General features: G+C 71.8%; 6 protein-coding genes across 6 annotated transcripts in view; 3 read left to right on the top strand and 3 right to left on the bottom strand.

Annotated features, from left to right (window-relative positions):
* Window positions 1-378, top strand: part of AURANDRAFT_60757 (hypothetical protein) — a gene marked incomplete at both ends in the record, with an annotated part of 3,875 nt that extends 3,497 nt beyond the window's left edge. Inside the window, one exon of the mRNA XM_009034132.1 lies at window positions 22-378. Coding sequence (XP_009032380.1) covers window positions 22-378 — 357 coding nt within the window. The remainder of the gene's footprint in view (window positions 1-21) is intronic.
* A 2,482-nt stretch (window positions 379-2,860) lies between these two features.
* AURANDRAFT_60758 (expressed protein) lies at window positions 2,861-3,517 on the bottom strand (the record flags this gene model as incomplete). Its single annotated transcript, XM_009034370.1, has 1 exon — window positions 2,861-3,517. One exon carries the CDS (start codon window positions 3,515-3,517, stop codon window positions 2,861-2,863), a length of 657 nt encoding a protein of 218 aa, XP_009032618.1.
* A 1,943-nt stretch (window positions 3,518-5,460) lies between these two features.
* On the bottom strand, window positions 5,461-5,730 carry AURANDRAFT_16480 (hypothetical protein; the record flags this gene model as incomplete). Its single annotated transcript, XM_009034369.1, has 1 exon — window positions 5,461-5,730. A coding segment is annotated over one exon (270 nt), but the record flags the coding sequence as incomplete, so codon positions are not given.
* An 8,112-nt stretch (window positions 5,731-13,842) lies between these two features.
* AURANDRAFT_17375 (hypothetical protein) lies at window positions 13,843-14,076 on the top strand (the record flags this gene model as incomplete). Its single annotated transcript, XM_009034133.1, has 1 exon — window positions 13,843-14,076. A coding segment is annotated over one exon (234 nt), but the record flags the coding sequence as incomplete, so codon positions are not given.
* A 1,995-nt stretch (window positions 14,077-16,071) lies between these two features.
* Window positions 16,072-20,524, bottom strand: AURANDRAFT_60761 (hypothetical protein; the record flags this gene model as incomplete). Its single annotated transcript, XM_009034368.1, has 5 exons — window positions 16,072-18,199; window positions 18,443-18,948; window positions 19,005-19,287; window positions 19,690-19,955; window positions 20,156-20,524. 5 exons carry the CDS (start codon window positions 20,522-20,524, stop codon window positions 16,072-16,074), a joined length of 3,552 nt encoding a protein of 1,183 aa, XP_009032616.1.
* A 705-nt stretch (window positions 20,525-21,229) lies between these two features.
* AURANDRAFT_14129 (hypothetical protein) lies at window positions 21,230-21,967 on the top strand (the record flags this gene model as incomplete). The annotated part of the gene is made up of 1 exon (XM_009034134.1): window positions 21,230-21,967. A coding segment is annotated over one exon (738 nt), but the record flags the coding sequence as incomplete, so codon positions are not given.
* Window positions 21,968-22,826: the final 859 nt, after the last annotated feature.

Here is a 22,826-nt window from a genome sequence, read left to right on the forward strand (position 1 = left end):
CTCCGGGGCACGAGCTCCAAGGCGGAGAAGAAGCGCTGGCGGGCCGCGGCGTCCGTCGTCGCCGGGCGCTGCGTCAACGCGTACTCGGAGAACGACCTCATGCTCGCGATCATGTACCGGACCCAGTCCTGGAGCCGTTCAGTGGCCGGCATCGCGCCCGTGAACTTGCCGGGCGTCGAGGACGTCGACGTCTCCGACGACGTGGCTTCTCACGCGGCGTACCCGGCGCGCGTCCGCGCGCTCCTCGCGAAGATCAACCTGGACGGCGTCGTCCAGGTCGCGAGCCCCGTCGACGCGGCGGCCATGGAGAAGGAGGCCGAGGAGCGGGGGCGCGCGACCCTCGCCGCGGCGCGCGCGGCGTCGGACGGCGCGGCCTAGGGCGCGGCGGCCTAGGGAGACGTCGGAGACCCTTAGGGAGCCCCTTAGGCCTTGGCGAACGCGCCGGCCATGGCCTTCTTGCGCTCCGCGTTGTAGGCCTTGAAGGCGACCTGGAGCTGCTTGTAGGCCGTGCGGACACCCGGGTTCTGGGCATCCATGGCCAGCGCCCGCGTGATGAACTCCTTGGACGCGTCGAGGTCGTTGAGCTTGAGCGACGCCTGCGACGACCGGACGAGCGCCTTGACGTGGAGGTCCGCGTTCGGCGGCGCGTGGTCCTGCTCCTCGCGCGTCGCGCCGCCGCCGATGACCTTGGCGCTGAACTCGAGGGCCTTGCGGTGGTCGCCGAGGAGGAAGTGGCACTGGGCCATGTTGCCGCACGCGATGTGCTCGAGGCGCGTGATCGTCGCGACGTCCGCCGCGCTGTAGTCCTTCGTCGCGCTCTTGCCGCCGCCGTACTGGGCCGCCTCGCCGTTGGGCAGCCACGTGTAGGACCGGATCTTCGCGTAGCGCGTCAGCGCCTTCTTGTACTCCTTGGCCTTGAAGAGCTCCGTCGCCGCGGCCTTGAGCTCCTCGGCCTTCGCGATGAGCTCGGCGGCGCGCGCCGTGTGCTCGGCCGGGGGCGCCTCCGCCGGCGCCGGCTCGGCGGGCGCGTCCTCGGACTCGTTCGTCTCCTCCGCGAACTCGGCCATCGGAGTCTCCTGGGCGCTCTGCGAGGCGGGCTGTCGGCTTGAGCTTCGGGTGTCGCGGGCGACCTGGGCGCTCTGCGACGAGGCTCGAGCGGGCGCCGGCGCTTCGAGGCTTCGAGGTCGACAGCGGCGCGGCAAAAAGTTTGGCGAGCTGCGTCAACGCCGGCCTCCCGCGCCGAGCTGTACGCGCGTCGTTTTGCGCGCGAGTTTCGCGCGCCAACGACGTCCATGCTTGACCAGGCTTTCAAAGTTTTGCCACTTTCAAAATGGCCACCAGAGAGCAAAATTCAATTGACTTCAAATTAGACCACCGACGCGCCCATCCTAGGACCCGAAGCTGAGCTGGGCGTACTTCTTGTTGATGGCGACGGCGCAGGCGACGCAGCCCGTGAGGTCCGGGTCGTGGGCGCCGTAGTCCTTGAAGGGCACGGGCCCCGCGCCCGCGGGCGACTGCGTCGCCTCGGAGTCGCGGTGCGACGCGTTGCGCCGGATCTGGTCGCTGAGCTCGGAGACGCGCTCCGAGTACTCGACGACGCGGGTCTTGGCGACCTCGGACTCGCGGTAGAGCGCGTCCTTGACCGGCGCGTGCTCGTCGCGCTCGTTGCGGAGCGTGAGCTCGACCTGGGAGAGCCGCGCGCCCACGAGGTCCCGCTCCGCCGCGAGCTGGCGGTTCCGCTTCTCCGCGGCCGCGAGCTGGGCGCAGGCCGCGGCGTCCGACGCCATATAGCGGTCCAGGTCCTCCGTCGTCGACTCGAGCTGCCGCTTGAGCTGCGCCGCCTCGCGCTGGGCGGCGACCATGGAGTTCATGAGGCGCTTGAACTCGCCCCGGCTCGCGCCGCAGGGCGACTCCTCGGGCTCGCTGTCCTCGGCCTGGGAGTCCTCGCCGTCCCCGTCGTCGCCGAAGGCGTTGCCGAGGCCCGCAATGAAATCGGAGGCCATCGTCCCGGGGGCAGCGTTCTTTTGTATAGGGTAAAACAAATAAATTGAGCTTTAATCTGGAAGGCCGTCAACGATGATGCTCGATCGATAGCCCCCATGCTCGTCCAATCGCAGTGATTGATGCGCGTGTCGGCGTCGAGCGCGGCCTACTGCGAGCGCGACGGGCGCGACTTCGACCTGCTGGGCGAGCCGGCGAACTTCTTCAGCAACTTCTTCCAGATCGCCGCCGGCCTGCGCTATACCTACGCAGTCGCCCAACAGAAGAACCTCGACGTGAACGTCCTCGGCGGCGTCCTGTACACGGCCGTCGCCTGCGGCTCGGCGATCTGGCACTCCGTCGGCCTGGCCTGGACGCTGGTATTAGACCTGGCTATCCCGTTCGCGTTCATCGCGTGGTTCGGCTACAACTGGGGCTACCGCGTGCTGCGCATCCGGTCCGTGTGGCTGCGCTTCGGCTTCCTCTTCGTGGCACTCGGCGGCACGGGCGCCCTCGTGTCGCTCTACACGAGCCCGGCGTTCTCCGTGCACTGGGCGTGGTTCGTCGTCCTGGTCGCGGCGGCGGTCTGGCACCGGCTCATCTGCGACTGGCGGCCGAACGGCATCCTGGCGTCCGCGGGCCTCTACGGCGCGGGCCTCGCCTGCTACGCCATGGACCGCGTGCTCTGCGAGGACGAGCGGAAGGGGTACCAGATCGGCTCCCACTGGCTCTGGCACGTGTTCTCCGCGCTCGGCGGGCTGCTGCTCCTCCACAGCCTCCCGCCCGAGGACTGGAACGCGCCGGGCCACGACGTCGACCCCTGGTGCGGCTGCGTCCGGCGAAACGCCGTCCCCGGCGAGAAGGTCGCGCCCGCGGTCCGTTAGCCCCGGTTGTAGTGCGCGCGCTCGCGCTTGTCGAGGAGCGCCTTGTCGTACATGCGCGCGTCGCGGCCGCGGAGCTCGGAGCGGTTCTTGTTGAGGATGCCCTCGTCCTCGCCCTTCTGCTGCATCTGGTTCTTCGCGGACTGCGGGCAGTCGCGGGACCAGTGGCCCTTCTCGCCGCAGCGGAAGCACGTCGCCTGGGATCGCGGGATGTAGCCCTTGGTGTTGAGCGCCTTGAGGTCCGAGATGGGCACGGACTCGGCGAGCGTGCCGCCCCACTTGTCCCGGATCTTCTTCTCCTCCTTCTCCTCTTCCGTCATCAAATCGAACGGCTTCGCGTCGCTCGGCGCCTCCTTCTCCGCGCCGGGCAGCTGGCCGAGCTCCTTCCACCACGACGGGTTCTTCTCCGCGTCGTCGCCCTGCTCCAGGCTCTCGCCCGCCGCCTCCCGCCGCGCCTTCTCCGCCTCCCACGCGGCGAGGCGCTGCTTCCGCTGCTCCTCGGCCTCCGCGCGGCGGTCCTGGAGCGTCTTGAAGCCCCGCGCGCGCAGCTTGTTGATGACCCAGTCGTAGTCCTCGGCGTACATGTCCGCCTCGCCGGCGAAGCCCACGGGCCGCGAGCTCTGGTACTGCACGGGGCGCTGCGAGATGCTCGACATGGCTTCGGCAGCGTGTGGGGCGGCGCTCGCGTCGGGGTGTGGGGCGGCGCTCGGGACGGTGTCAGACGGTCCCCGCGCGTTTGGGGCGGTCGGCGCGGGGTTCGCGTCGACGGCGGCGGGCGAGGCGTGCTTGACGGCGAGTTGCTGCCGCAGAGCGAGATGGAGAGCGAAATCCGGCAATGAGCGCGTCCGTGCAGCTCGACGACGAGCGCCTGCGGCGCTTCCTGCAATGGTACGACGCGGCGGCGCCGTCCCAGCGCTGCGTCGCGCCCGCGCGCGACGCCTACGGCGGCTGGCGGCTCGTGGCGACGCGCGCCGTCGCCGCCGGCGAGGAGCTGCTGCGGTCGAGCGTGGCGTCGCAGTGCGTCGTCATGGGCCGGCACGCGGCGCACCGCCGGCTCTCGAAGGCCGGCTGCAGCGACCGCGGCGCCCTCGCCGCGTTCCTGCTCCTCCAGCGGCTCGACGCGGATTCGCCGCTCGCTCCGTGGCTCGCGATGCTTCCGGCCGCGGCGGTCGGCGCGAGCGGCGCGGACGCGGACGCGACGGGCGACGGCGACGTGCGCGCGGCGCGCGCCGCCCTGACGACCGCGGCGCGGAGCGACTTCGCCGCGGCGTCGGCGGCGTGTCGCGTCGCGGGCTTCGACGAGCGCGGCTTCGAGTGGGCGTGGAGCGTCATATCGTCGCGGGCCGTCAACGCCGGCGGCTTCAAGGCCATCGTGCCGCTCGCGGACTTTGCGAACCACGACCCGACGTCCGCCGCGGCCATCGAGCGCGTCGACGACGCCTACTACACGATAAAGGCGACGGCGGCGCTCGCCGCGGGCGACGAGGTCTTCATTAGCTACGGCCGCAAGCCCGCGAGCGACTTCCTGCTGCACTACGGCTTCGTGCCTCTCGAGCGCTTCGCGGCGGCCGGCGCGTCCGCGGGAGACGTCGCGCGAGGCGCGTGCCCGACGACGTTTCGAATCGCGCTGCCGCTGCCCGGGGACGAGCGCCGCGCGGACCTCCTCGCCTACTACGGCGTCCGCGCAGCGGCGCCGCCGGCGCTCGTGGTCTCGACGGCCGGGGGTGGCACGTCGGTGCGATTTACCCTCTGCATGCCCGGCACGGAGTACGCGGCCGACGCGGACGCGTGGGCCGTCGCGCGCGTCTCGTCGCTGCCGGACGACCGCCTGCCCGAGCCCGAGTCGTCGGACGACGACGACGGCGCCGGCGCCCTCTTCCGCCTCGAGGAGAACGCCCTCGGCGCGCCGCCCGAGGATCCGAACGACCTCTACCTCGCGCTCCTTTTTTTCCGCCGGTGCTGCATCGCCGAATGCGACGACGACGCGCCGGGGCGCGCGGGATTCCGCGGCGACGGCGGCGTCGACTGGCCCAACGTCTACGCCGCGCTGAGGGACGCCGCCACCTTCGGCGCCGTCTCTACGCTCAGTCGCGATGCCAGTGCGCTCCTACCCATGATGCGGCATGATGACCCTCACCTCGCATCTGCTTTGAATCAACGCTAACTCGCGTTAGAGCTCGTCGCTTCCGTCTCGTCGCTCGAGGACGCCGACGAGCGGGAACTTCCCGAGGAAGTACGTCGTCCGCTCGTCGAGGCGCGCGAGGTCCGCGGCGTCGAGGCCGGCGAGGTCGTCCGTGTGGTCCTCGGCGCGCGGCGTGCCGCCCCGGGCGAGCGCGCGGCCCACGCACGCTCCGGCGAACGAGCTCCGCGGCGACCCGGCGCCGTAGAGGTAGCGGCTTTTCGTGACGTCGAAGACGTAGCCGCTGATGCAGAGCCAGAGCTCGGCGTTCGAGGCGTCGTGGGCGGCGAGCTCCACGAGGGACACGGTCCGCTCCCTCGCGGCCTCGGCCGCCGCTTCCGCCGCCGCGAGCCGCGCGGCCTCGGCCGCGTCCGCCGCCGCGCGCCGCCGCGCGAGCCGAGCGGCGCGCTGCTCGGCGGTGTCGGCGATCAAGGCGCCGACCACCGGGTATTTGGTCCGGTAGTGGTCGCGCCACTTCTCGACGGCCGCCGGGTCCAGACCCGCGGCGCCGTCGTGGATGTCGTCGTCGTCGAGCGACGGCAGCGCGACGCCGCGCGTGCACGCGCGGCCCGCGAACTTGGCGTAGGCCATGCCCGGCCCGTAGAAGTGGGCGCCGGACGTCACGTCGTAGACGTCGCCGCCGTAGGCGAGGAAGATCTCCGGTCGTGTGACGCCGTCGAAGGCCTCGAGCTCGTCCTCCGTGAAGCGCTTCTCGGCGACGCAGAATGCGAGCAGCGCGTAGCACGCGATGCGGCGCAGCATTGCTCCAAATACAGGTCAGGGCACTGCTTCGTAGAAGGCTGCCATCGGGCTGCTTTTCGCTCTTCAAGAAGCACTTCACTTTGGACTGTTTTACGCACGGGGAGCGATGTCGAGGAGGGCCCAGCACGCCTCGTCGGGCGCGCCGATCTCCGGCCGCGTCGATCCTTCCGTCCGCCAGGTGCGCCACAGGTCCGCGCCGGCCCGCGTCGCGAGCTCGAGGGACATGGTCTCGGACCAGGCGTCGCCCGTCGCGCCGCCGCGGTGGAGCACCTCCGCGTCGACGAGCGCCACGGGCGCCCGCGGCGACTCGAGGTTCGCGTAGTCCGCGTTCGCCGGCCGGCCCTTGGCGAAGCGGCCCGGCGCGTACTGCGTGCCCACGTCGCCGCCGTCGACCTTCCAGAGGAGGTGCGGGAAGCTCGTCGTCGACCGCTCGCCCCGGACCCAGAGGTCGCTGTGGAGCTGCTGCGGGTCCGACCGCGGCGGCACGAGCGTCCAGCCCGCGCCCCGGATCGCCGCGCCCCGGCCGTCCTTCGCGCCCAGCAGCGCGAGCGCGACGTCCTCGGGCGGCGGAGGCGCCGCGCCGGCGTAGTGCTTCCGCGCGGCCGCGGTCACGGACACGTAGAAGCGCGGCGCCGAGAGGTCGAAGGGCGGCGCCTGGGAGATCGACGACGGCCCGGCGTAGACGGCCAGCCCTTCGACGCCCAGCGCGTCCGTCGCGGCCGCGGCCGCTTCGACGCCGAGCCGGTGACCCCGCGACGGGCAGCGCGCCAGCGCGTCGGCGACGGCCGCGCGGACGGCGCCGCCGTGGGCCGCGTACGCCGCCTCCACGAAGCGGCACGCGTCCCAGGACGCCGCGAACCCGGACGGCAGCGCGCACGCGCCCGCGGACGCGGCGATCGCGAAGGGCGTCGCCGGCTCGCCGCCGCGCAGGGGCAGCGTGCGGCCCAGGTCCGCGGCGGAGCAGCGGCCGTCCTCGTGGAGCAGGCGCCAGCCCTCGGCGGACGCGAACTGCACCGTCCGCGTCGACGACCACCGTTCGCCCGTCGGCCCGCCGCGGTGCAGCACCTCCGCGTCGATGACGATCAGCGGCGCGGCGGCGAGCGTCTCGCCGCCGTCCTCGGGCGCCTGCCAGGCCGGCGGCGCGTAGAACTCGCCGCCGAAGCGGCCGCGGACGACGCGCGTGCCGCAGTTGCCCGCGGCCTTGACGAAGACGTGGTGGTAGCGGCCCCGGTTCGCCTCGCGCTCGCCCGCGCCGTCGCCGAACTCCGTCACAATGTCCGCGTGCCACTCCTGCGGCGGCGACCGCGGCGGCACTAATGTAAAACCGAGCTCCGTGACGCGGCTCCCCTCGCGCGCGGCGTCCCACCACAGGAGCCGCGCGAGCTTGAGAGGGGGCTCCGCCGCGAACGGCGCGTCGAGCAGCGCCGCGTCGACGACGGACGCGTAGAAGCGCGGGCCCGCCCAGTCGCCCGTGGCGTCGTCGACGGACGGGTGCGTCGCCGTGACGACGACGCGGCCCCGCAGGTCCGCCGCGAGCGCGGCGTTGACGCGCTCCGCGCTGAACGCGCCGGGCCGGAAGCCCTCGTCCGCGCCCTCGGACCACCGCGGCCGCTCGGCCTCGAGCAGCGCCACGAGCGTCGCGGACCACTCCGCCTCGAGGGCGACGAGGAGCGCGTAGGGGCCCCAGTCGCCGAGGTAGTCCGCCGACGCGCTCGCCTTCCTGCAGAGCACGAGGCCGTCGCGGTGCAGGCGCCGGTGCTTGCGCTCGCCGGGCATCGCTGCTGCACGAGGTGTGCGACGACGTGTGCGACGATGTGTTGCAGCGCGAGCGGCGACGATGCGTTCTGTGCAGACGATGTGTTGCTGTGCAGACGATGAGTGTGCGTGAGCGGCGACGATGTGCAGGCTAGGGGACCTGCAGCATCGCTGGACTGATCGATGATCGCGGCGCTGAGTTCACCGTGCAGTAGCCTTGCGGTCAATATGAAGTCGACTCCCTCAACGTGGCTGGCGCACCCTTAAAAACACGCGCGGGCGCGGCCGCCTTGTGCGCGGCGCTCTCCGAGCACCGCGACGACACAAAAACTGCACAGGTGTTCACTTGATCTGGACGGACTCGAGGCGCGCGGCGAGGTGCTGCTCGTGCGCCGGCGGGCGCCGCGCCGCGGCGAGGAGGTCGTGGATGGCGCCTACGAGAGAGATTTGAGCGTCACATGGCGCGTGGTCTTTCCCCGGCGCGCACCTTCGAGGGGGTCCCAGTCCTGGTGCTCCTTCTCCATGGCCGCTTCGACGAGACGGTAGGACCGGATCAGCGCGTCGAGGTCCGCGAGCTCCTGGGGCTGCGCGTCCGCGCGTTGCGCGTCGATGCGCCGTCTGAGCTGGAGCTTGCACGCGTCGAGCGCCGATCGCGCCGCGCGCGCGCGCGTCGCGCGCTCGGCGCCGCGCGCCGCGTCGGCCGCGCCGCGGCCGAGGGCGACGCCGTCGCGGCCCGCCGCCTGCGACGCGCGTGGGGTCCTCGACGCGCGGGACGCGGCGCGGACGCGGGCGGGACGCACGTCCGCGGTGTGGGGCCACGTCACGGGCGGCAGCCGCAAGTGGCCTTCCGGCTGCGAGGGCTGCCCCGGATCCGGGACGCGGTCGAAGGCTGCCGCGGGCAGCGGCCGCCGCGCCTCGGGAGACGCGCGCCACTTCGACGGCTGGACGGGCTCGAAATTGCACAGCGACGTGCCAAACATGACACCACTGTTGCAGCGGAGAACGCGCACTCCCACACGAAAATGAATTAAACGTTGTTCTTTGGGATGGCTCTCCGATTGCATCGTTAACCCCAAGGTTAACTTGCACTTCAATAGGGCCAGTTGAAGACCTCACGGCTTATGCGCGCTCGATCGAGGTCGGAACGACGCCGAGCAATGCAGCACGCCATCGCCGCGCTGCTCCTGCTCGCCGGTGGCGCGTCAGCCTTTGTCTGCGCGCCGAGTCAACTCGCGCCTCGCGCCTCGCCGACGGCGCCGTCCGTGCAAATGGCCCTCTTCAAGCTTATCATCGCGGCGCTCGCGCTGGGCGCGCAGGGCTTCGCCCCCAAGTCGTTCCCGCGCACGTCTACGGTCGTCTTTCAGTCGTTTGAGGAGTACATGGCGTCGCTTGGCATGGCGGCGGCCCCTGCGGCTCCTCCGGCGGCAGTCGCTCCCCCGCCGGCGCCCGCGGCTCCGCCCGCGGCTCCTCCTGCCGCCGCGGCGCCTCCTGCCGCCGCGGCTCCTCGGTTGCCTCGGAGACTGGCGGGTCCGCCGTCGCGATCCGCCAACGAGTTCGACGACTGGTGGAACAAGAAGCGCGCGATCCAGCGGCAAAACGCCGCCGCCGCCGCGCGGAACGAGACGATCACCGCGCCGCCGCGGCTCGTCGAGCAGATTCGCCTGGACGTGGAGAACGTCACCGTCGTCCTCAGGGAGTTTTGCGGCTCGGACTACGCTCGCATGGCATGCAACACCGCGCGGGTCCCGCCGAGCGAGTGGGGCCGCATCGACGCGATGTTTCAGAGCGTCGTGCTCACAGACGCGAAGCTCGTCGTGCACCTCTGCCGGGAATTCGACGAGCGCAACACGGTGCTGCTGGACCGCTGCGCGCAATACCTGCGCGCGCGGTTGCCGCAGCTCAAGGAGTTCCACGGGCTGCACCGCGACGGGTTGGACATCTACTAAGCTTAACCGGACTTCTCCTCGGCCGCGCCCGCGGCCTCGCCGAGTTTCGTCGCGCCGAGGACGTGGGCCCAGCGCGCGGCGCAGGCGGCGTCGTCGTAGTCGCGCGCGCGGTCCTTGCACCGCTTGCGCATGGCCGCGTAGAGCGCCGCGTCGCTCCGGAGCGCGGCGACGGCGTCGGCGACGTCGTCCGCGTCGTCGACCTCGAAGTAGTCGAGCGACGAGTCGCGGAGCGCCGCAAAGGCCGGCGCGTCGGCGGCGAGCGCCGGGACGCCCGCGCGCCACGCGTCGAGGAGCGGCGCCGACGACCCGCCGCCGAAGCAGAGCACGAGGTCGACGCCCTCGTAGGCGCCGGCCCAGTCCGCCGCGTGCGACAGGTCGAGGCGCGCGAGGTCGACGCCCGCGGCGGCGTAGGCCGGCGCGAGGTCGTCGTCGTCGGGGAGGCGGCTGCGGCACCCGGCGCAGAGCACGTGGGCGACGGCGCCGCCGCGCGCCTCGTCGCGCGGCCGGAAGCCCGGCGGCGCGAACGCCGGGAGCTCCGCGTCCGAGGCCGCGAGCGCCTCGAGCCCCGCGACGCCGACGCGCCGCGCCGCGGCCTCCGTCGCCACCGTCACGAAGGCCCGGGGCGTCGCCCGCCGGAGCCGGCCCAAATCCGCCGCGTCGGAGAACGCGGCCACGGCGACGTGGTCCGCGACGGCCTCCGACGCGAGCGCGACGTCGTAGCCGCTCCGGAGCAGGCCGTAGTAGGCCGTCAGCAGGGCGTGGGCGTTCTCGAGGTAGGCGTAGGACGCCTCGTCCTGGAGCAGGGGCGCGAGCGGGTGCACGAAGATGATCGTGGCCTCGCCGACGTCGAAGGCGTCGTCGGGCGCGCCCGCCTCGATGTCCCCGCGGTCGAACGCCAGCGCGCCGCCCTCCTCGTAGGCGTAGAGCGCGAAGCGCTGGCCGAAGGCGTCGAAGGCCTCGTAGGCGCGGAAGAAGAAGCCGTCGCCGCGGTCCGCGAACGCGCGCTTCGCCGCGGCCGCGGCCGCGCGCGACCCGAGCGCCTCGGCCTCTTCGGCCGTGAGCGCGCCGGCCTTGACGGCCTCGCGGACGACGGATAGGTCGGCGTCCGAGACGGCGCTGCGGGCGTCCCGGTCCCGGAGCGTCGCGAGCGTTTCCGCGGCCGCGGCGCCGAGCGCCGCCGCGGCCTCCTCCTTCCTCGCGATGTTCGCCGCGAGCGCGGCCTCGGCCTCGGCGGCTTTGGCGACGCGCGCGCTCGTCGCCGCGACGGCGCCGGCCTCGACGGGCGCCGGCGCGCAGGTCGTCGCCGAGATCCAGCCGGCGAGGGGGCTCGTGAGCTGCACGCGCTCCTTGCCGTCGCTCGTGCGCGCGCGCGCCCGGAGCGCGACGACGACGTCGCCGCGCGCCAGCGTGCCGACCTTGGCGCTGTCCATGGCCGTGCCCGCGCGCACGACGCTGCCCCGGCCCGCGATGACGAGGTGCTCCGTGGAGGGCATATTCTCCTCGGCCATCTCCGACTCGACCATCGTAATTCGCGCTTTAATAAGCAGCCCAGTTGTTGAAGCTGATAATAAACGTATGAGCGCGATGGCTCAGCCCTCCTTTGATTAAACGCCATCATGCGCAATGGCGGCGCATCCGCGACGGCCCGGCCGGCGCGGCGCGTCGGCTTCAAGGCGGCCCTCGCCGTGCTCGGCGCGCTCGCGGCCATCGTCTGCTTCAACGTCGCCGTCGAGCAGCCGGCGGCGCTGACGCCCGAGGTGCGCACGAGCAAGGAGCCCCCCACGCCCGCGGTGCTCGTCGAGGCGCCCGTGATCCCCGCGGCGTCGGCGGCGGAGCTGCGCGAGACGCCCCTCGTCTTCTGCGTGCACTCGCGCGCCGGCGACGCGGCGGCGCAAAAGGCCGCCGCGGACGTCGCGCGGTTCCTGAAAAAGGCCGCGCCGCATTCCGTCGTCGAGCTCTGGCGGCCGTCGTTCACGACGACGCGCCACGGCAAGTTCGTCGACGAGGGCCTCGTCCCGCGGGCGCTGCCGGAGGCCGCGGCGACGCCTTTGGCCGCGCAGCTCGCGGCCGTCGCGGTCGCGGCCGCGGACCGCGACCGGGCCGGCGACGTCTACGTCGTCGACGGCGACCGCTTCACGAGCGACGCGGCGCGGCCGTTTACGGTCTCGTCCATCCTCGACGGGTGCCGCCGCTCGGCGCCGGGCGGCGCGCGGCTGCTGCCCTGGTACGACGACCGCGCGGACGCGGCCTGGTGGACGTCGGACCTCGGCTTGTTCGCGCTGTGCGGCGGCGCGGCGGCGCCGGGCGCGGCCGCGTGGCTTGAAACCGTGGCGGCGGTGCTGCGCGAGGGCGACGGCGCGCTCGCGGCGGCGCCGAAGTCGAAGCGCGCGGCGCTCGCGCGCGTCTACGGGGCCGTCGCGCCGCGCGAGGCGTGGTGGCGCCGCGCGCGCGATGTGCGCGCGGCGGACGCCGCGGACCTGGGCGCGCCGCTGGAGCCCGCGGAGCTCGGCCTCGTCGACGGGCTGCCCGCGGCGCCGACGACCAAGGGGCCGGCCGTGGGGCCCGTGCCGCGCTTCGTCGAGCACCGCGACGGCCGGCTCCGGGACCCGCGGACCTGGGCGACCCTCAACGCGAAGATCGTCAAGGACGCCGACGAGTTCCGAGAGACGTGCCCCGCGGCGCCGCGGCGGAGGCCGAGCCGCCACGGCGTCGTCGTCGTCTCCGGCGCGGACGCGCGCCTGCCCTTCGACGTCGCCCACGGGTCGCCGCCGCTCCGACAAATCCCGCCGAAGAAGCCGACGACGGGCGAGCGCGACGACCTGGTGAGCCAGCTCGCGGGCCACAAGCTCGCGTGGGCGCGGCACCACGGCTACGGCTTCGAGTTCTTCGTCACGAACGCGCTCGCGCCGGCGATCCACGCGACGGGCCTGCGCCACTTCGAGTACGCCAAGCCCTTCGCGCTCGTGGCCGCGGCCCACGGCCGCGCGGCCCGGGGCCTCGCGCGGAGTCGCGGCGGCAGCGCGAGGGACCGCGCGGCGGCGGGCGACTGGCTCGCGTGGCTCGACCACGACTGCTGGCCCCACCACGCCCACGGCTACGACGAGGCCGTGGGCGGCCTCGACGCGTACCTCGACGCGGTGCCCCCGGGGGCCTCGGTGGCCATCGGCAACTTCCGGTCGCTGAACACGGGCGTCGTCTTCGGCCGCCTCGACGCGCCCGGCCGGGCCTGGCTCCTGGACTGGTTGTTGGCCGTCGTCGGCGAGCTCGCCCAGTGCCAGCCCTACGACCAGGCGGCGCTGCAGCTGCTCTTATTCGCGCGGCTCAACGGCACGCACGTGCTCGACGCGGCGAAGCCGCCGCCCTTCGGCTACACGTGCGCGCGGCCGGCCTGCGGCGGCACGATAGAAAAACCCTTCGGCATGTGCAACCCGAACTACGCGACGTCCGTCCACGAGCTCCTGTCGTCGCGGGGCTTGTGCCCGGACGCGGACAGGGGCTGCCACGAGCACGTCGACCGCGCGCGCGCGAACGCCGTCGTCAACGGCGCGGGCTTCCACGTCCTCAAGGAGGCGCCGGGCCGGCCACGGGTCCAGTGCTTCAACTCCCAGCGCCTCGACGGCTGCCGGACCCAGCCGGGCGCGAACTTTGCGCGGAGCGACGACGAGGACGACGGCCGGTGGCTCATCAACCACAAGGGCATGAACCTGTTCCTCGAGTCGCGGGCCCGCGGCGCGAACGCGTCGGCCGCCGACTGCCGGGGGCTCGTCGTCGCCGCGAAGGGGTCTAAGGAGAGGTGGTAGGAGGGCTAGGTGAAGGGAAGGTGAAGATTTTGTTCGCAGCCTTGCGCATGCAGCGATAGCTCGACCAGCGTCTGCAAACGATGCCGCTGCGGGGCACGCAGCGTAAGAAGCGCCGCGAGAAGGCACGGCGCGGCCTCGACCGCTCGACGGGCGTGCGCGACGGCCCGCGCCGCGAGTTCAGCGCCAGCACGGGCGCGTCGTGGGAGCTGGAGGACGCCGCGGCGCCGGTCGCCGCGCCGGCGGCGGGCGACAACCGCAAGGCGCGGCGGGAGGAGAAGAAGCGCGAGCGCGAGGAGCTCCAGGAGGAGCGCCGCCGGCGCAAGAAGGCGAAGCGCCGCGGCGAGCACGAGCCCGCGGCGGCGGCGCCCGACGCGGCGGCGAGCGCGCCCGCGGCGGCCGCGGAGGCGCCCGAGGCGCCGGCCGTGCGCGTGATCGGCGGCGGCATCAAAATCGAGGACACGCGCGTCGGCACGGGCGCCGCGGCCAAGCACTCGTCGCATCTCGAGATCGCCTACGAGGCGTGGGTGCTCCGCGACGACGGCACCGTGCGCGGCGGCGGCGCCATCGACAAGGCGACGGCGAAGGAGCCCTACCTCTTCGTCTGCGGGAGCTCCGAGGTCGTCAAGGGCCTGTCCCTCGGCATCAAGGGCATGCGCGCCGGCGGCAAGCGGACCATCACCGTGCCGTGGAAGTTCGGCTACGGCGCCAAGGGCAGCCTGCCCAGTGTCCCGCCCAAGGCCGACCTGCGCTTCGACGTGGAGCTGCTGGAGGTCGGCGCGGGCTTCGCGGTGTAACGGCTGTGTTTGTGGGAGCGCTGGTGCGCGGGCGCGTCTAGCGTTTGGCCGGGGGTTGGCGCCGTGAACCGAGGCTGTTGATCTCGAGGGCATGGCGCCCGCGTCTTTGCGTAGCCGCGCGCGCGTTTTCTCGAGAGTTACAACACATCTTCGCTGTGATCGCGCGCGAGAGGACCGCATACCGCCCCCAGCCGCGCGCGCCGCCGAAATTCGTCTTCGCGTCGACATAGAAACCGCAAGACCTACGACGCAAAAAAAGCGCCGTTTGCCCCCCGCAGACCATGGCCGAGGTCGCCGCGCCCGTCGACGCCGCCACGATGCCGCCCCCGCCCCCCGTCGTGGGCACGACGCGCCCCCTCGACGCCGTCGAGGACCCCGAGGCGCGGAAACGACGACGCCGGGAGAAGCTCGGCGGCGTCGACCTGTCCAACTACACGGTCGAGGGTTTCCTGACGCTGTCGCGGGACAACCTCGTCGCGGAGCTGGACACGCTGACGGGGAAGCTGGTCCAGGACCTCCACGAGGAGTGCGCCAAGGCCAAGGAGAGCCTGCGGGCCGAGTTCGCGCCGGGCGCGGCGAAGACGGGCCCGCGGAAGGTCGTCATGGAGGCGACGAGCGGCCCGCACGCGGGCATCACGTACACGCTGACGGTCGGGACCGCGGCCTGCTTCGTCGGGCGGTCCTCGGGGAAGAAGTTCCGCGAGAAGGGCATCAGCCTCTCCAAGGACAACGAGGTCTCGACGACGCACGCGAAGATCGAGCTGCAGCGCGACGAGGTCGTGCTCGTCGACGTCGGCAGCACGAACGGCACGACGCTCGACGGCGAGTCCATCGAGGAGGCGAAGCCCTACCCGCTCAAGGCCGGGAGCAACGTCATCTTCGGCGGCTCGGCGTTCACGGTGCACTCCATCGACGCGCTGAACTGAGGGGCCAGCGAGGGCGCAGCACAGTTCGCGCGCCGCGCTTGACCGCCGTAACGGCACAGCAAAAGAAAGATGCGTAGTCTGCGGTTGGGCAGCCGTGTGAGCTCCACCGCCTCGATGAAGTTGGTGTTGACGAGAAGATGACGGACTCGGCGCGGCCGCCGGACCTGCGGCATGAGTCTCGAGCAGCCAGGCCCCAAGCCACCGCAGCGTGAAGACATGCTCGACGCAAACTCTCAGCAGTCGCGCGCGGCCTTGTCCGATGACATGCGGCCCGTGGATTTGTGTTCGCGCTACGCTCGTCACCTCGTGACGCGGCCTCGGCAGGACCTTCCCTGGAGCCCAGGTGAGCTAGGGCGCGCGCCGCTGTTGGGCCCCATCGACGAGGACGGTGCCGAGTGTGTAATCAGTGGTGCCGCGCTCGCGCTCCAGCCAGCCAAGATCCGGGAGCAGCATCTCTATCACAGCGGACGCGCGCCGCCGCCAGCGCCCGTCGCGCTCCCGGACGAGATCCTACGCTCCGTCTTCGACGCGCTGGTGCCCGTCGCGACCTGGCGCCCTGTGGAGGAAGAAGTGCCGAATGGGTGGTGGCTTGATCACAAGCTGCTGAGAAAGGTGCTCCGGTTTTCTTGGATCGAGGCGTTCGCCTGGTGACCCGGCCGTGTGGAAATTCGACCACTGACCTAATTGGGGCGTCGCGAAGCGACCTTGATCCGTTTATTTCCACATAGGTCATCAGCGATCGACGCCATCGTTTCAACCCGGCCGCTGGCGGAGGTCTCGAAATCCTGGCGTGACGCGCTTCGGAAAACGACGAAGCTGTGCTGCGAGCGGCTCGCTCATTACAAACGCGAAAGGACCAAAAGCCGCGGGCGCATCCACGATTGTCAAATTCTGTTCCACAGCAATTTCCCAGAGCACGTCGGATCGAATTCGGATTCGGACACGGAAGAAGGACCGTGATACCGCGCGGGGCTGCGCCGATCGTGCGGCGCGCACGTCACTAGAAAGGCGCGCGCGATAAGTGCAATTACCCAACCCGCTGAGCTCCCTAGTCGACGAGCGTGACGACGAGGACGGACGTCGCGACCGTGAGGAGGAGCGTCAGGCCCGAGCCGACGCGGAGGAAGTCGGAGAACTCGTAGTAGTGCTGCACGAGGAGGTTCGTCTGGTAGGAGAAGGGCGTGAGGAAGGACGACGACGAGCCGATGACGAGCACGTTCACGAGCTGCTTCATGGACACCAAATCCTGCGTGCCCGCGACCTCCTTGAGGATCGGGTACAAGAGGATGACCACGGCCTGGTTCGACATGATGGACCCTAACAGGGCGATGACGAGGTAGACCAGCGCCAGCAGCCCCGACGCGCCGAGGCGCTGGCCGAGGTCGCAGATGCGGTGCGCGAGCGTCGACGCGACGCCCGTGTTCCCCAGCGCCGCGCCGACGCCGTAGGCCGCGACGATGGCCACGAGGTCCCGGCCCTTGATGGCCGCGAAGGCCTGCTCGATCGTGAGGCACTGCGTGAACACGAGGAGGCCCGTCGCCAGGAGGCTCGCTTCTAGGAGCGTGAGCTCGTTGAACGAAAACGCGGCGATCATCGCGAGCATGACCGCGAGCGCGAGCCAGCAGCGGAAGCTGTCGTAGGACCGCGACGCGCGCGGCGGCGCCGAGTCGGGGACGACGCGCGCGAGCGAGAAGTCCGCCGCGCGGGCCGCGAGGATCTCGGGCCGCGCCTCCAGGAGCGCGAGGCTCCCCGGCCGGAGCGCGGCGTCGCCCGCGCGCGCGGCGACGAGCGCGGCGCCGTACTCGCGGCTCGCGACGAGGGCCGCGTCGCCGTCGTCGTCGGTGCCCGCGCCGACGAGGGGGCACCCCGGCGCGAGCGCGACCTCGAGCAGCCGCCGGTGGCGCCGTCCCGGCGTCGCGACCCGGAGCCGCGCGGCGTCGCCCGTCGTCGGCGCCAGGCGCACGCCGCGCACGCGCCGGAGCGCCGCGAGGCCGTCGCCGTCGCAGGCGACGACGAGCACGTCGCCCGCGGCGAGCCGGCGGTTTTTCGGGAGCTCGCCCGCCTCCTCGTCGCCGCCCTCCTTGCGCTCCTCCGCCGCGCTCGCGTTCGACGCCGACGACGACCGGCGCAGCGACTTGCGCCGGAGCACGGACGGCACGGGCTCGCCGCTCCAGGGCCGGAGCTTGAGCACCGCCGCGCCCGGCGTGCGCACGAGCGACGTCTGCTCGAGCGGCTCGCCGACGAGGCCGCCGCCCGCGGCCGCGTCGTCGACCTCGACCTCGACGACGTAGGGGAACTCCCGCGGCGCCGGCGCGTCGTCGTCCAGCAGCGGCGCCGCGAGCTTGCCGCCGCGGCCGACGGCGTCGCCGTCCTTCGGCGGCAGGAGCGAGCGCATCGCGAAGGCCATGTAGAGGGTCCCGATGGCCGCCACGGGCACGGCGACGACGGAGCAGGAGAAGAGCTCGAGGGGTGCCAGGGCCGCGGCGTCGTCTTTGTAGTCCTTCTTGATCAGGTCGTTGAGCACGAGGTTCGTCGACGTCCCGAGGAGCGTGCACATGCCGCCGAGCAGCGCGCCGAACGCCACGGGCAGCATGAGCCGCCGCGGGTGGACGTCGATGCGCGCCGCCCAGGTCTCGACGACGGGAATCAACACGATGACGCAAAAGATGTCGTTCATGAACGCGCTGAGCACGACGAGCGGCGCCATGACCCTCACGACGGCGACGGGCACGCTCCGCGGGCTCCCGAGCGCCGCCCGGAGCACGAGCTCCATGGTCCCCGCCTCCTGCAGGCCCTTGGCCACGGCGAAGAGCACGCCGATGGAAATGATGTCCGGCGAGCCGAAGCCCTGCCACGCCTCGCTCGACGAGATCACGCCGCCGACGCGGAGCAGGCCCGTGCAGGCGAGCAAGGTCACGTCCGGCGGCGCCCCGTGGCGCGCCATCAATAACACGGCGACGCCGATCATGAAGATCGTGCTCCAGCCCGCGAAGGTGATGGGCGTCGGGCTCAGCTGCCCCAGCAGGCAGAGCCCGAGCAGCGCGACCAAAATGCCCACGTCGACGACGCTCACGCGGCAATTGTCCAGCGTGCGCCGCGTGCTCCGCACGAAGCTCTCGTCGTGCTGCTCGAAGACCGACGACGCGACGCTGTCGCTGCGCTCGCGGCCGCCGGGGCTGGGTGCGGTCATCGTGATGCTCTGGAATACAAGACCGGCGATGGCGCGCAAGATTCGTTTGCACACCTTGCAGCATGCGCACCTGCTGGCAGGCCCGGGGCGCATTAAAAGACGCTCGGGGCGCGGTTTCCCGAAGGGCAGAGCGCGGGGAGGCGCGGCTCATGCCCCGAGGGCGGGCGCCGCCGTCCGCGTCGCGTTCGTTTTTCGGAAGAAGGTCCTCCCCGCGGTCTTCCGCGTGGACCGGATCTTGGCGATGTCGTCGGCCATCTTGTTCGCCTCGGCCTCGATGGTCGCCTTCTCGCCGGGGATCTTCGAGATCTCCTTGAGGAGCTGCTTCGAGTCCTGGGCGAAGTGGGTCTTGGCCTGCTCCGTGGGCACCATGAGCGCGGCGCCGTGGGCCTCGAGCGCGCACTCCTCCTTCGTCTCCGTCTCCACGGCGCCGTCGCCGCCCGCGGCGACGTTGAACTTGGACTCCTGGAGCTCGACGAAGTCCTTGAGGTGCTTCCGCGCGAGCATCGCGATGACCTCGCCCTTGGCCCGCGAGAAGACGGCGCCGCTCACGTCCTTGGCCTCCATGGACGTCATGAACGTCGTCCGCGTCTTCTCCGAGAGGCCCACCTCCGGCGCGCCGTCCTTGACGAAGGTCTCGTAGATCTGCTGCACGAAGGGGAACCGCTCCGCGACCGCGGCGTCGCGTTTGTCCGCAGGCGGCGGATCGTAGCCGAACTTGTGCGTGTACTCGAAGATCTACGAAAAGAGAGAGGTTCACATAAAAAAAGAATGCGATACAAAGGAGCACGCACCGCGAGGTAGAACTGGACGGGGGGCGAGCTCTCCTGCTTCATCATGAACTGCGAAAAGTCCTCGAGCTCCGCGGGATGCTCCAAAATCTTCTGCTGCATGTCGACCATCTCGTCGTTGGTCCAGTCGATCTTCGCCAGGCTCGGCCGCCGCACGCGCTTCGACGCCTCGTTCTGCTGGAGCGTCTGCCGCCGCTGCCGCGTCCGCTCGGCGTCGCTGAGCGGCGGCGGCGCGGGCTCCGGCGGCGCGGCGTCCTTGCGCTTCGTCGCCGCGCCGCCCATGGCGCTCGGCGCGGGGGGCGCCCGGCGGCCCGGGCGCGCGGCCGCGCGCGGGACACGCTCAAAAGAGGTCGAATCTCAACCCCGAAAGCAACCTCACGACGCTGCCATGCGGGCGCGCCGCGCGCCGACGGCGCGCGAGAGGACGTGTGGCCCCGACGGCGAGGCGCCGACCGACGAGGGGAGCCGCGGCGAGAGACGCGCCACCCGCCGCGCAGGCCGTGGGTGGCGGCAGCGGCCGTGGGCTCCTGGCAGCCTCCGACACGACTGTTTTTGCGTAACCCCGCACGTAGATACGTGAAGCCGATGCTTGCGTTTCGAATTCCCTCCCTAGGGCAGCCCCGGGATGTCCGCGGCCGGCGCCGCGCGCCGCTTGGGCTTGCGCGCGGCCGCGACGGCGGCGCGCGACTTGGGCGGCGCGGCGCAGCGCCAGACGCCGGCGAAGAACGCGTCGTCGCCGACGAGGTAGGTCGTCCGCTCGACGAGCTCGAAGCCCGCGGCCTTGAGGTTCGCGTCGTAGTCCGCGAAGGGCCGGCGCTCGTGGTGCGCGCCCTCGACGAGCGTCGGCTCGAGGCGCTCGGAAAAGTCCGAGTCCGCGAGCACGAGCAGCCCCGTGGCGGGCTCGAGCACCCGGCGGAGGCCCGCGTAGACGGCGCCGTGGTCCGCCCACGGCACCTGCGTGCAAATCAAATCTTCAACTCGACTTCAATGTGAGCGTGTTCGAACGGTTTTGACACCAGTACTTCCGCTGCGCTTCGAGAACTCGACGAGAGCAATCGATCCGTCCAAAAATCAGCCGAATCGACTTCGATTTGACCGAGCTAGAGAATTTCAAAGTTTGGTCGGGACGTCCCGAACCGGCGGTTGATTTGCACACAGCACGGCACGTAGCTCATGGCCACGTTCAGCAGGCAGGCGTCGAAGCCGCCGATGCCGCGCTTGAGCGCGCCGTAGTCGCCGGCGACGAGCTCGAAGCGCTGCACGCGGACGCGGCTCAGCGCGCCGGCGGCGCGGACGCGGTCGCGCGTCAGCGAACACATGCGCTCCGCGCCGTCCGTCGCCAGCACGAGGACGTGCTCCCCCGCCGCCGCCAGCGCTGCGGCGTCGACGCCCGCGCCGCAGCCGAGCTCGAGGAAGCGCAGCGTCGAGGACCCGCGCGCGGGCGCGGCGCGCGCGAGCGCGAGGTTCCGCGGCGTCGCCATGGTCGCGAGCGACGCGTCGATGGCGTCGTCGAGCTGGGCCATGCGCCGCACCTCCGTGAGCAAGCGGTCGATCTCGTCCGCGTGCGCGTCGAAGTGCGCGACGGTGCTCGCGACGAGCTCCCTGCTCGAGAGCTTCTTCGTCGGCGTCGGCAGCGGCGGCGGGTCGGGCGCGGCGACGGCGCGCGTCGGCGCCGGTCGCGGCGCCGGGGGCGGCGCGGCGCCGTGCGCCGACGCGGGGATGGGCACGGGCTTGTCCGTCGCGTACGACGCCGCGGCGGCGAGCGCGGCCGCGAGCTGCGCGCTCGTTTTCGGCGCCGGGGCCGCCGGCGGCGGCGCGCGCGGCGGCGACGTCGGCGTCGGCGCGGGTGCTGGCGGAACCGGCGCCGCCGCGACCGCGGCGCAGCGCACGAAGAACGTGCCGCCCGTCACGGTCTCCGTGTCCCTAATCTCGGGGTCGAGGCTGCAGGCTGCGGGGTCGAGTGGTGCGTCCGCCGGGCATTTCTTCGCGTGCTGCTTGCAAAACGTGGCCAGAAGCTTCTTCGCGGTCACGGCCTTGCCCTTGGTCGCGAGCTTGAGCGTGAACGACGACGCGTCGCCGCGGTCCAAGCACAAGAGGACCTCGTCCATCGGAGATGAGCCGGGCTGCAACGTCTGGGCAGCTTGCCGGAATCGCTAACATATTTGCCACTGAGCTCGAGCCCGCGCGTGCTGCCCGCCACCGACGCCGTCATGGCCTGCCACCGCGGCGTCGCGCTCATCACGGGCGGCTGCGGCGGCCTGGGCCTCGCCTTCGCGAAGCGCTGGCTCGAGGTCGGCGGCAAGCGCGTGCGCCTCGTGGACATGGTCAGCGCGTCCGCCGGCGCGGCCGCCGCCGGCACCTTCGAGGCCGCCTACGGCCGCGGGTCGGCGGAGTTCGTGAGCTGCGACGTCACGGACGCCGCCCAGCTCAGGGCCGCCTTCGACGTCGACGGACTCGGCTTGGTCGTCAACAACGCGGGCGTCGTCAACTATAGCCCCGACACCTTCGACCGCTGGGACGCGCAGGTCGCCGTGAACCTCGGCGGCGTCATCGACGGCACGCGCCTCGCCCTCGAGGCCTTCGGGAAGCAGCGCGGGCCAAACGGCTTCGCCGACGGCGAGTCGCGCGTCGTCGTCAACGTCGGCTCCATGGCGGGTCTCATCGCGACGCCGTCCATGGCCGTCTACACGGCGACGAAGTTCGGCGTCGTCGGCTTCTCGCGCGCCATGCACGTCGAGGCCCGGCGCCAGGGCGTCCGCGTCCACGCGCTGTGCCCGTCGTTCACGGACACGGGCATGGTCAACGAGGACGTCATGGCGAAGGACCCGCTGTCGAAGAAGACCGTGGCCATGTTCGGCGGGCTCATGACGCCGGAGCACGTCACCGACGCCCTCTTCGACAAGGTCGTCGACGAGCCCAACGCCGAGGCCGTCCTGCGGATCACGCCCCTCGAGGGCGTCGCCTTCGACGACCCGAGCCCCCACCCGGCGGAGGTCGCCATCCGCAACGCGTTCATCAAGAGCAACCCGCTCAAGTTCCTCAAGCGGGCCCTCCTCCCGCGCAAGAAGCGGCCCGACTAACCCGCACTGCAAGCTTCAACAAAGCTGTCTGCTTGAATCGCGTCGGGGGCTGCCCGGCCACGAATCTCGACGATGGCCGCGCTTGCGGACATGTTCGACAGTATCTGCCTCTGCGGCACGCGCGAGGTCGACGAGGAGCTCGGTAAGGTCGAGCCGGACAAGTTCATGATGGTGTCCATGACCTTCAGCGTCGGCGACGACTTCGACGGGTGGTTCGGCGCCTTCGAGGCGCTCGAGAAGCGGGGCTTCCACGGCGACCTGGGCGTCGTCAAGAGCTACTGCGGCCGCTACGAGGAGAGCGCCGGGCGCATCTTCAAGAAGATCGAGACCTACGCGCACTGCGTCCACGTCTTCCGCGCCGAGCGCTACGACGACGTGAAGAAGGCGCTCGACGGGTCCACGGCGCCGTACGGCGAGCCGCTGGAGCAGGTCTACAGCAATGTCGTCTCGGACCTCGACGCCAAGGGCCTGGACCACGCCGACGTCCTCGTCACCATGCACCACGGCGTGCCCGACTTCGTGCGGTGGCTCGAGGCGTACGTCGCCGACGAGAAGGCGGGCGCGTTCGACGGCGTCGACGCGGCCAAGACCATCATCGGCGAGGTCATGCCGGGCTGCGCCGGGGCGCACCTCGTCTACCTCCTGCCGAAGGCGTCGGAGGGGAACCTGGCCCTCGACTTCGACGCCGAGCCCTACGTCGGCGGCGACGACCTCATCAGGGCGGGCAAGGTGCTCCGGCCCCTCG

Source organism: Aureococcus anophagefferens (assembly GCF_000186865.1).
Source record: "Aureococcus anophagefferens unplaced genomic scaffold AURANscaffold_1, whole genome shotgun sequence".
Classification (NCBI taxonomy): domain Eukaryota; class Pelagophyceae; order Pelagomonadales; family Pelagomonadaceae; genus Aureococcus; species Aureococcus anophagefferens.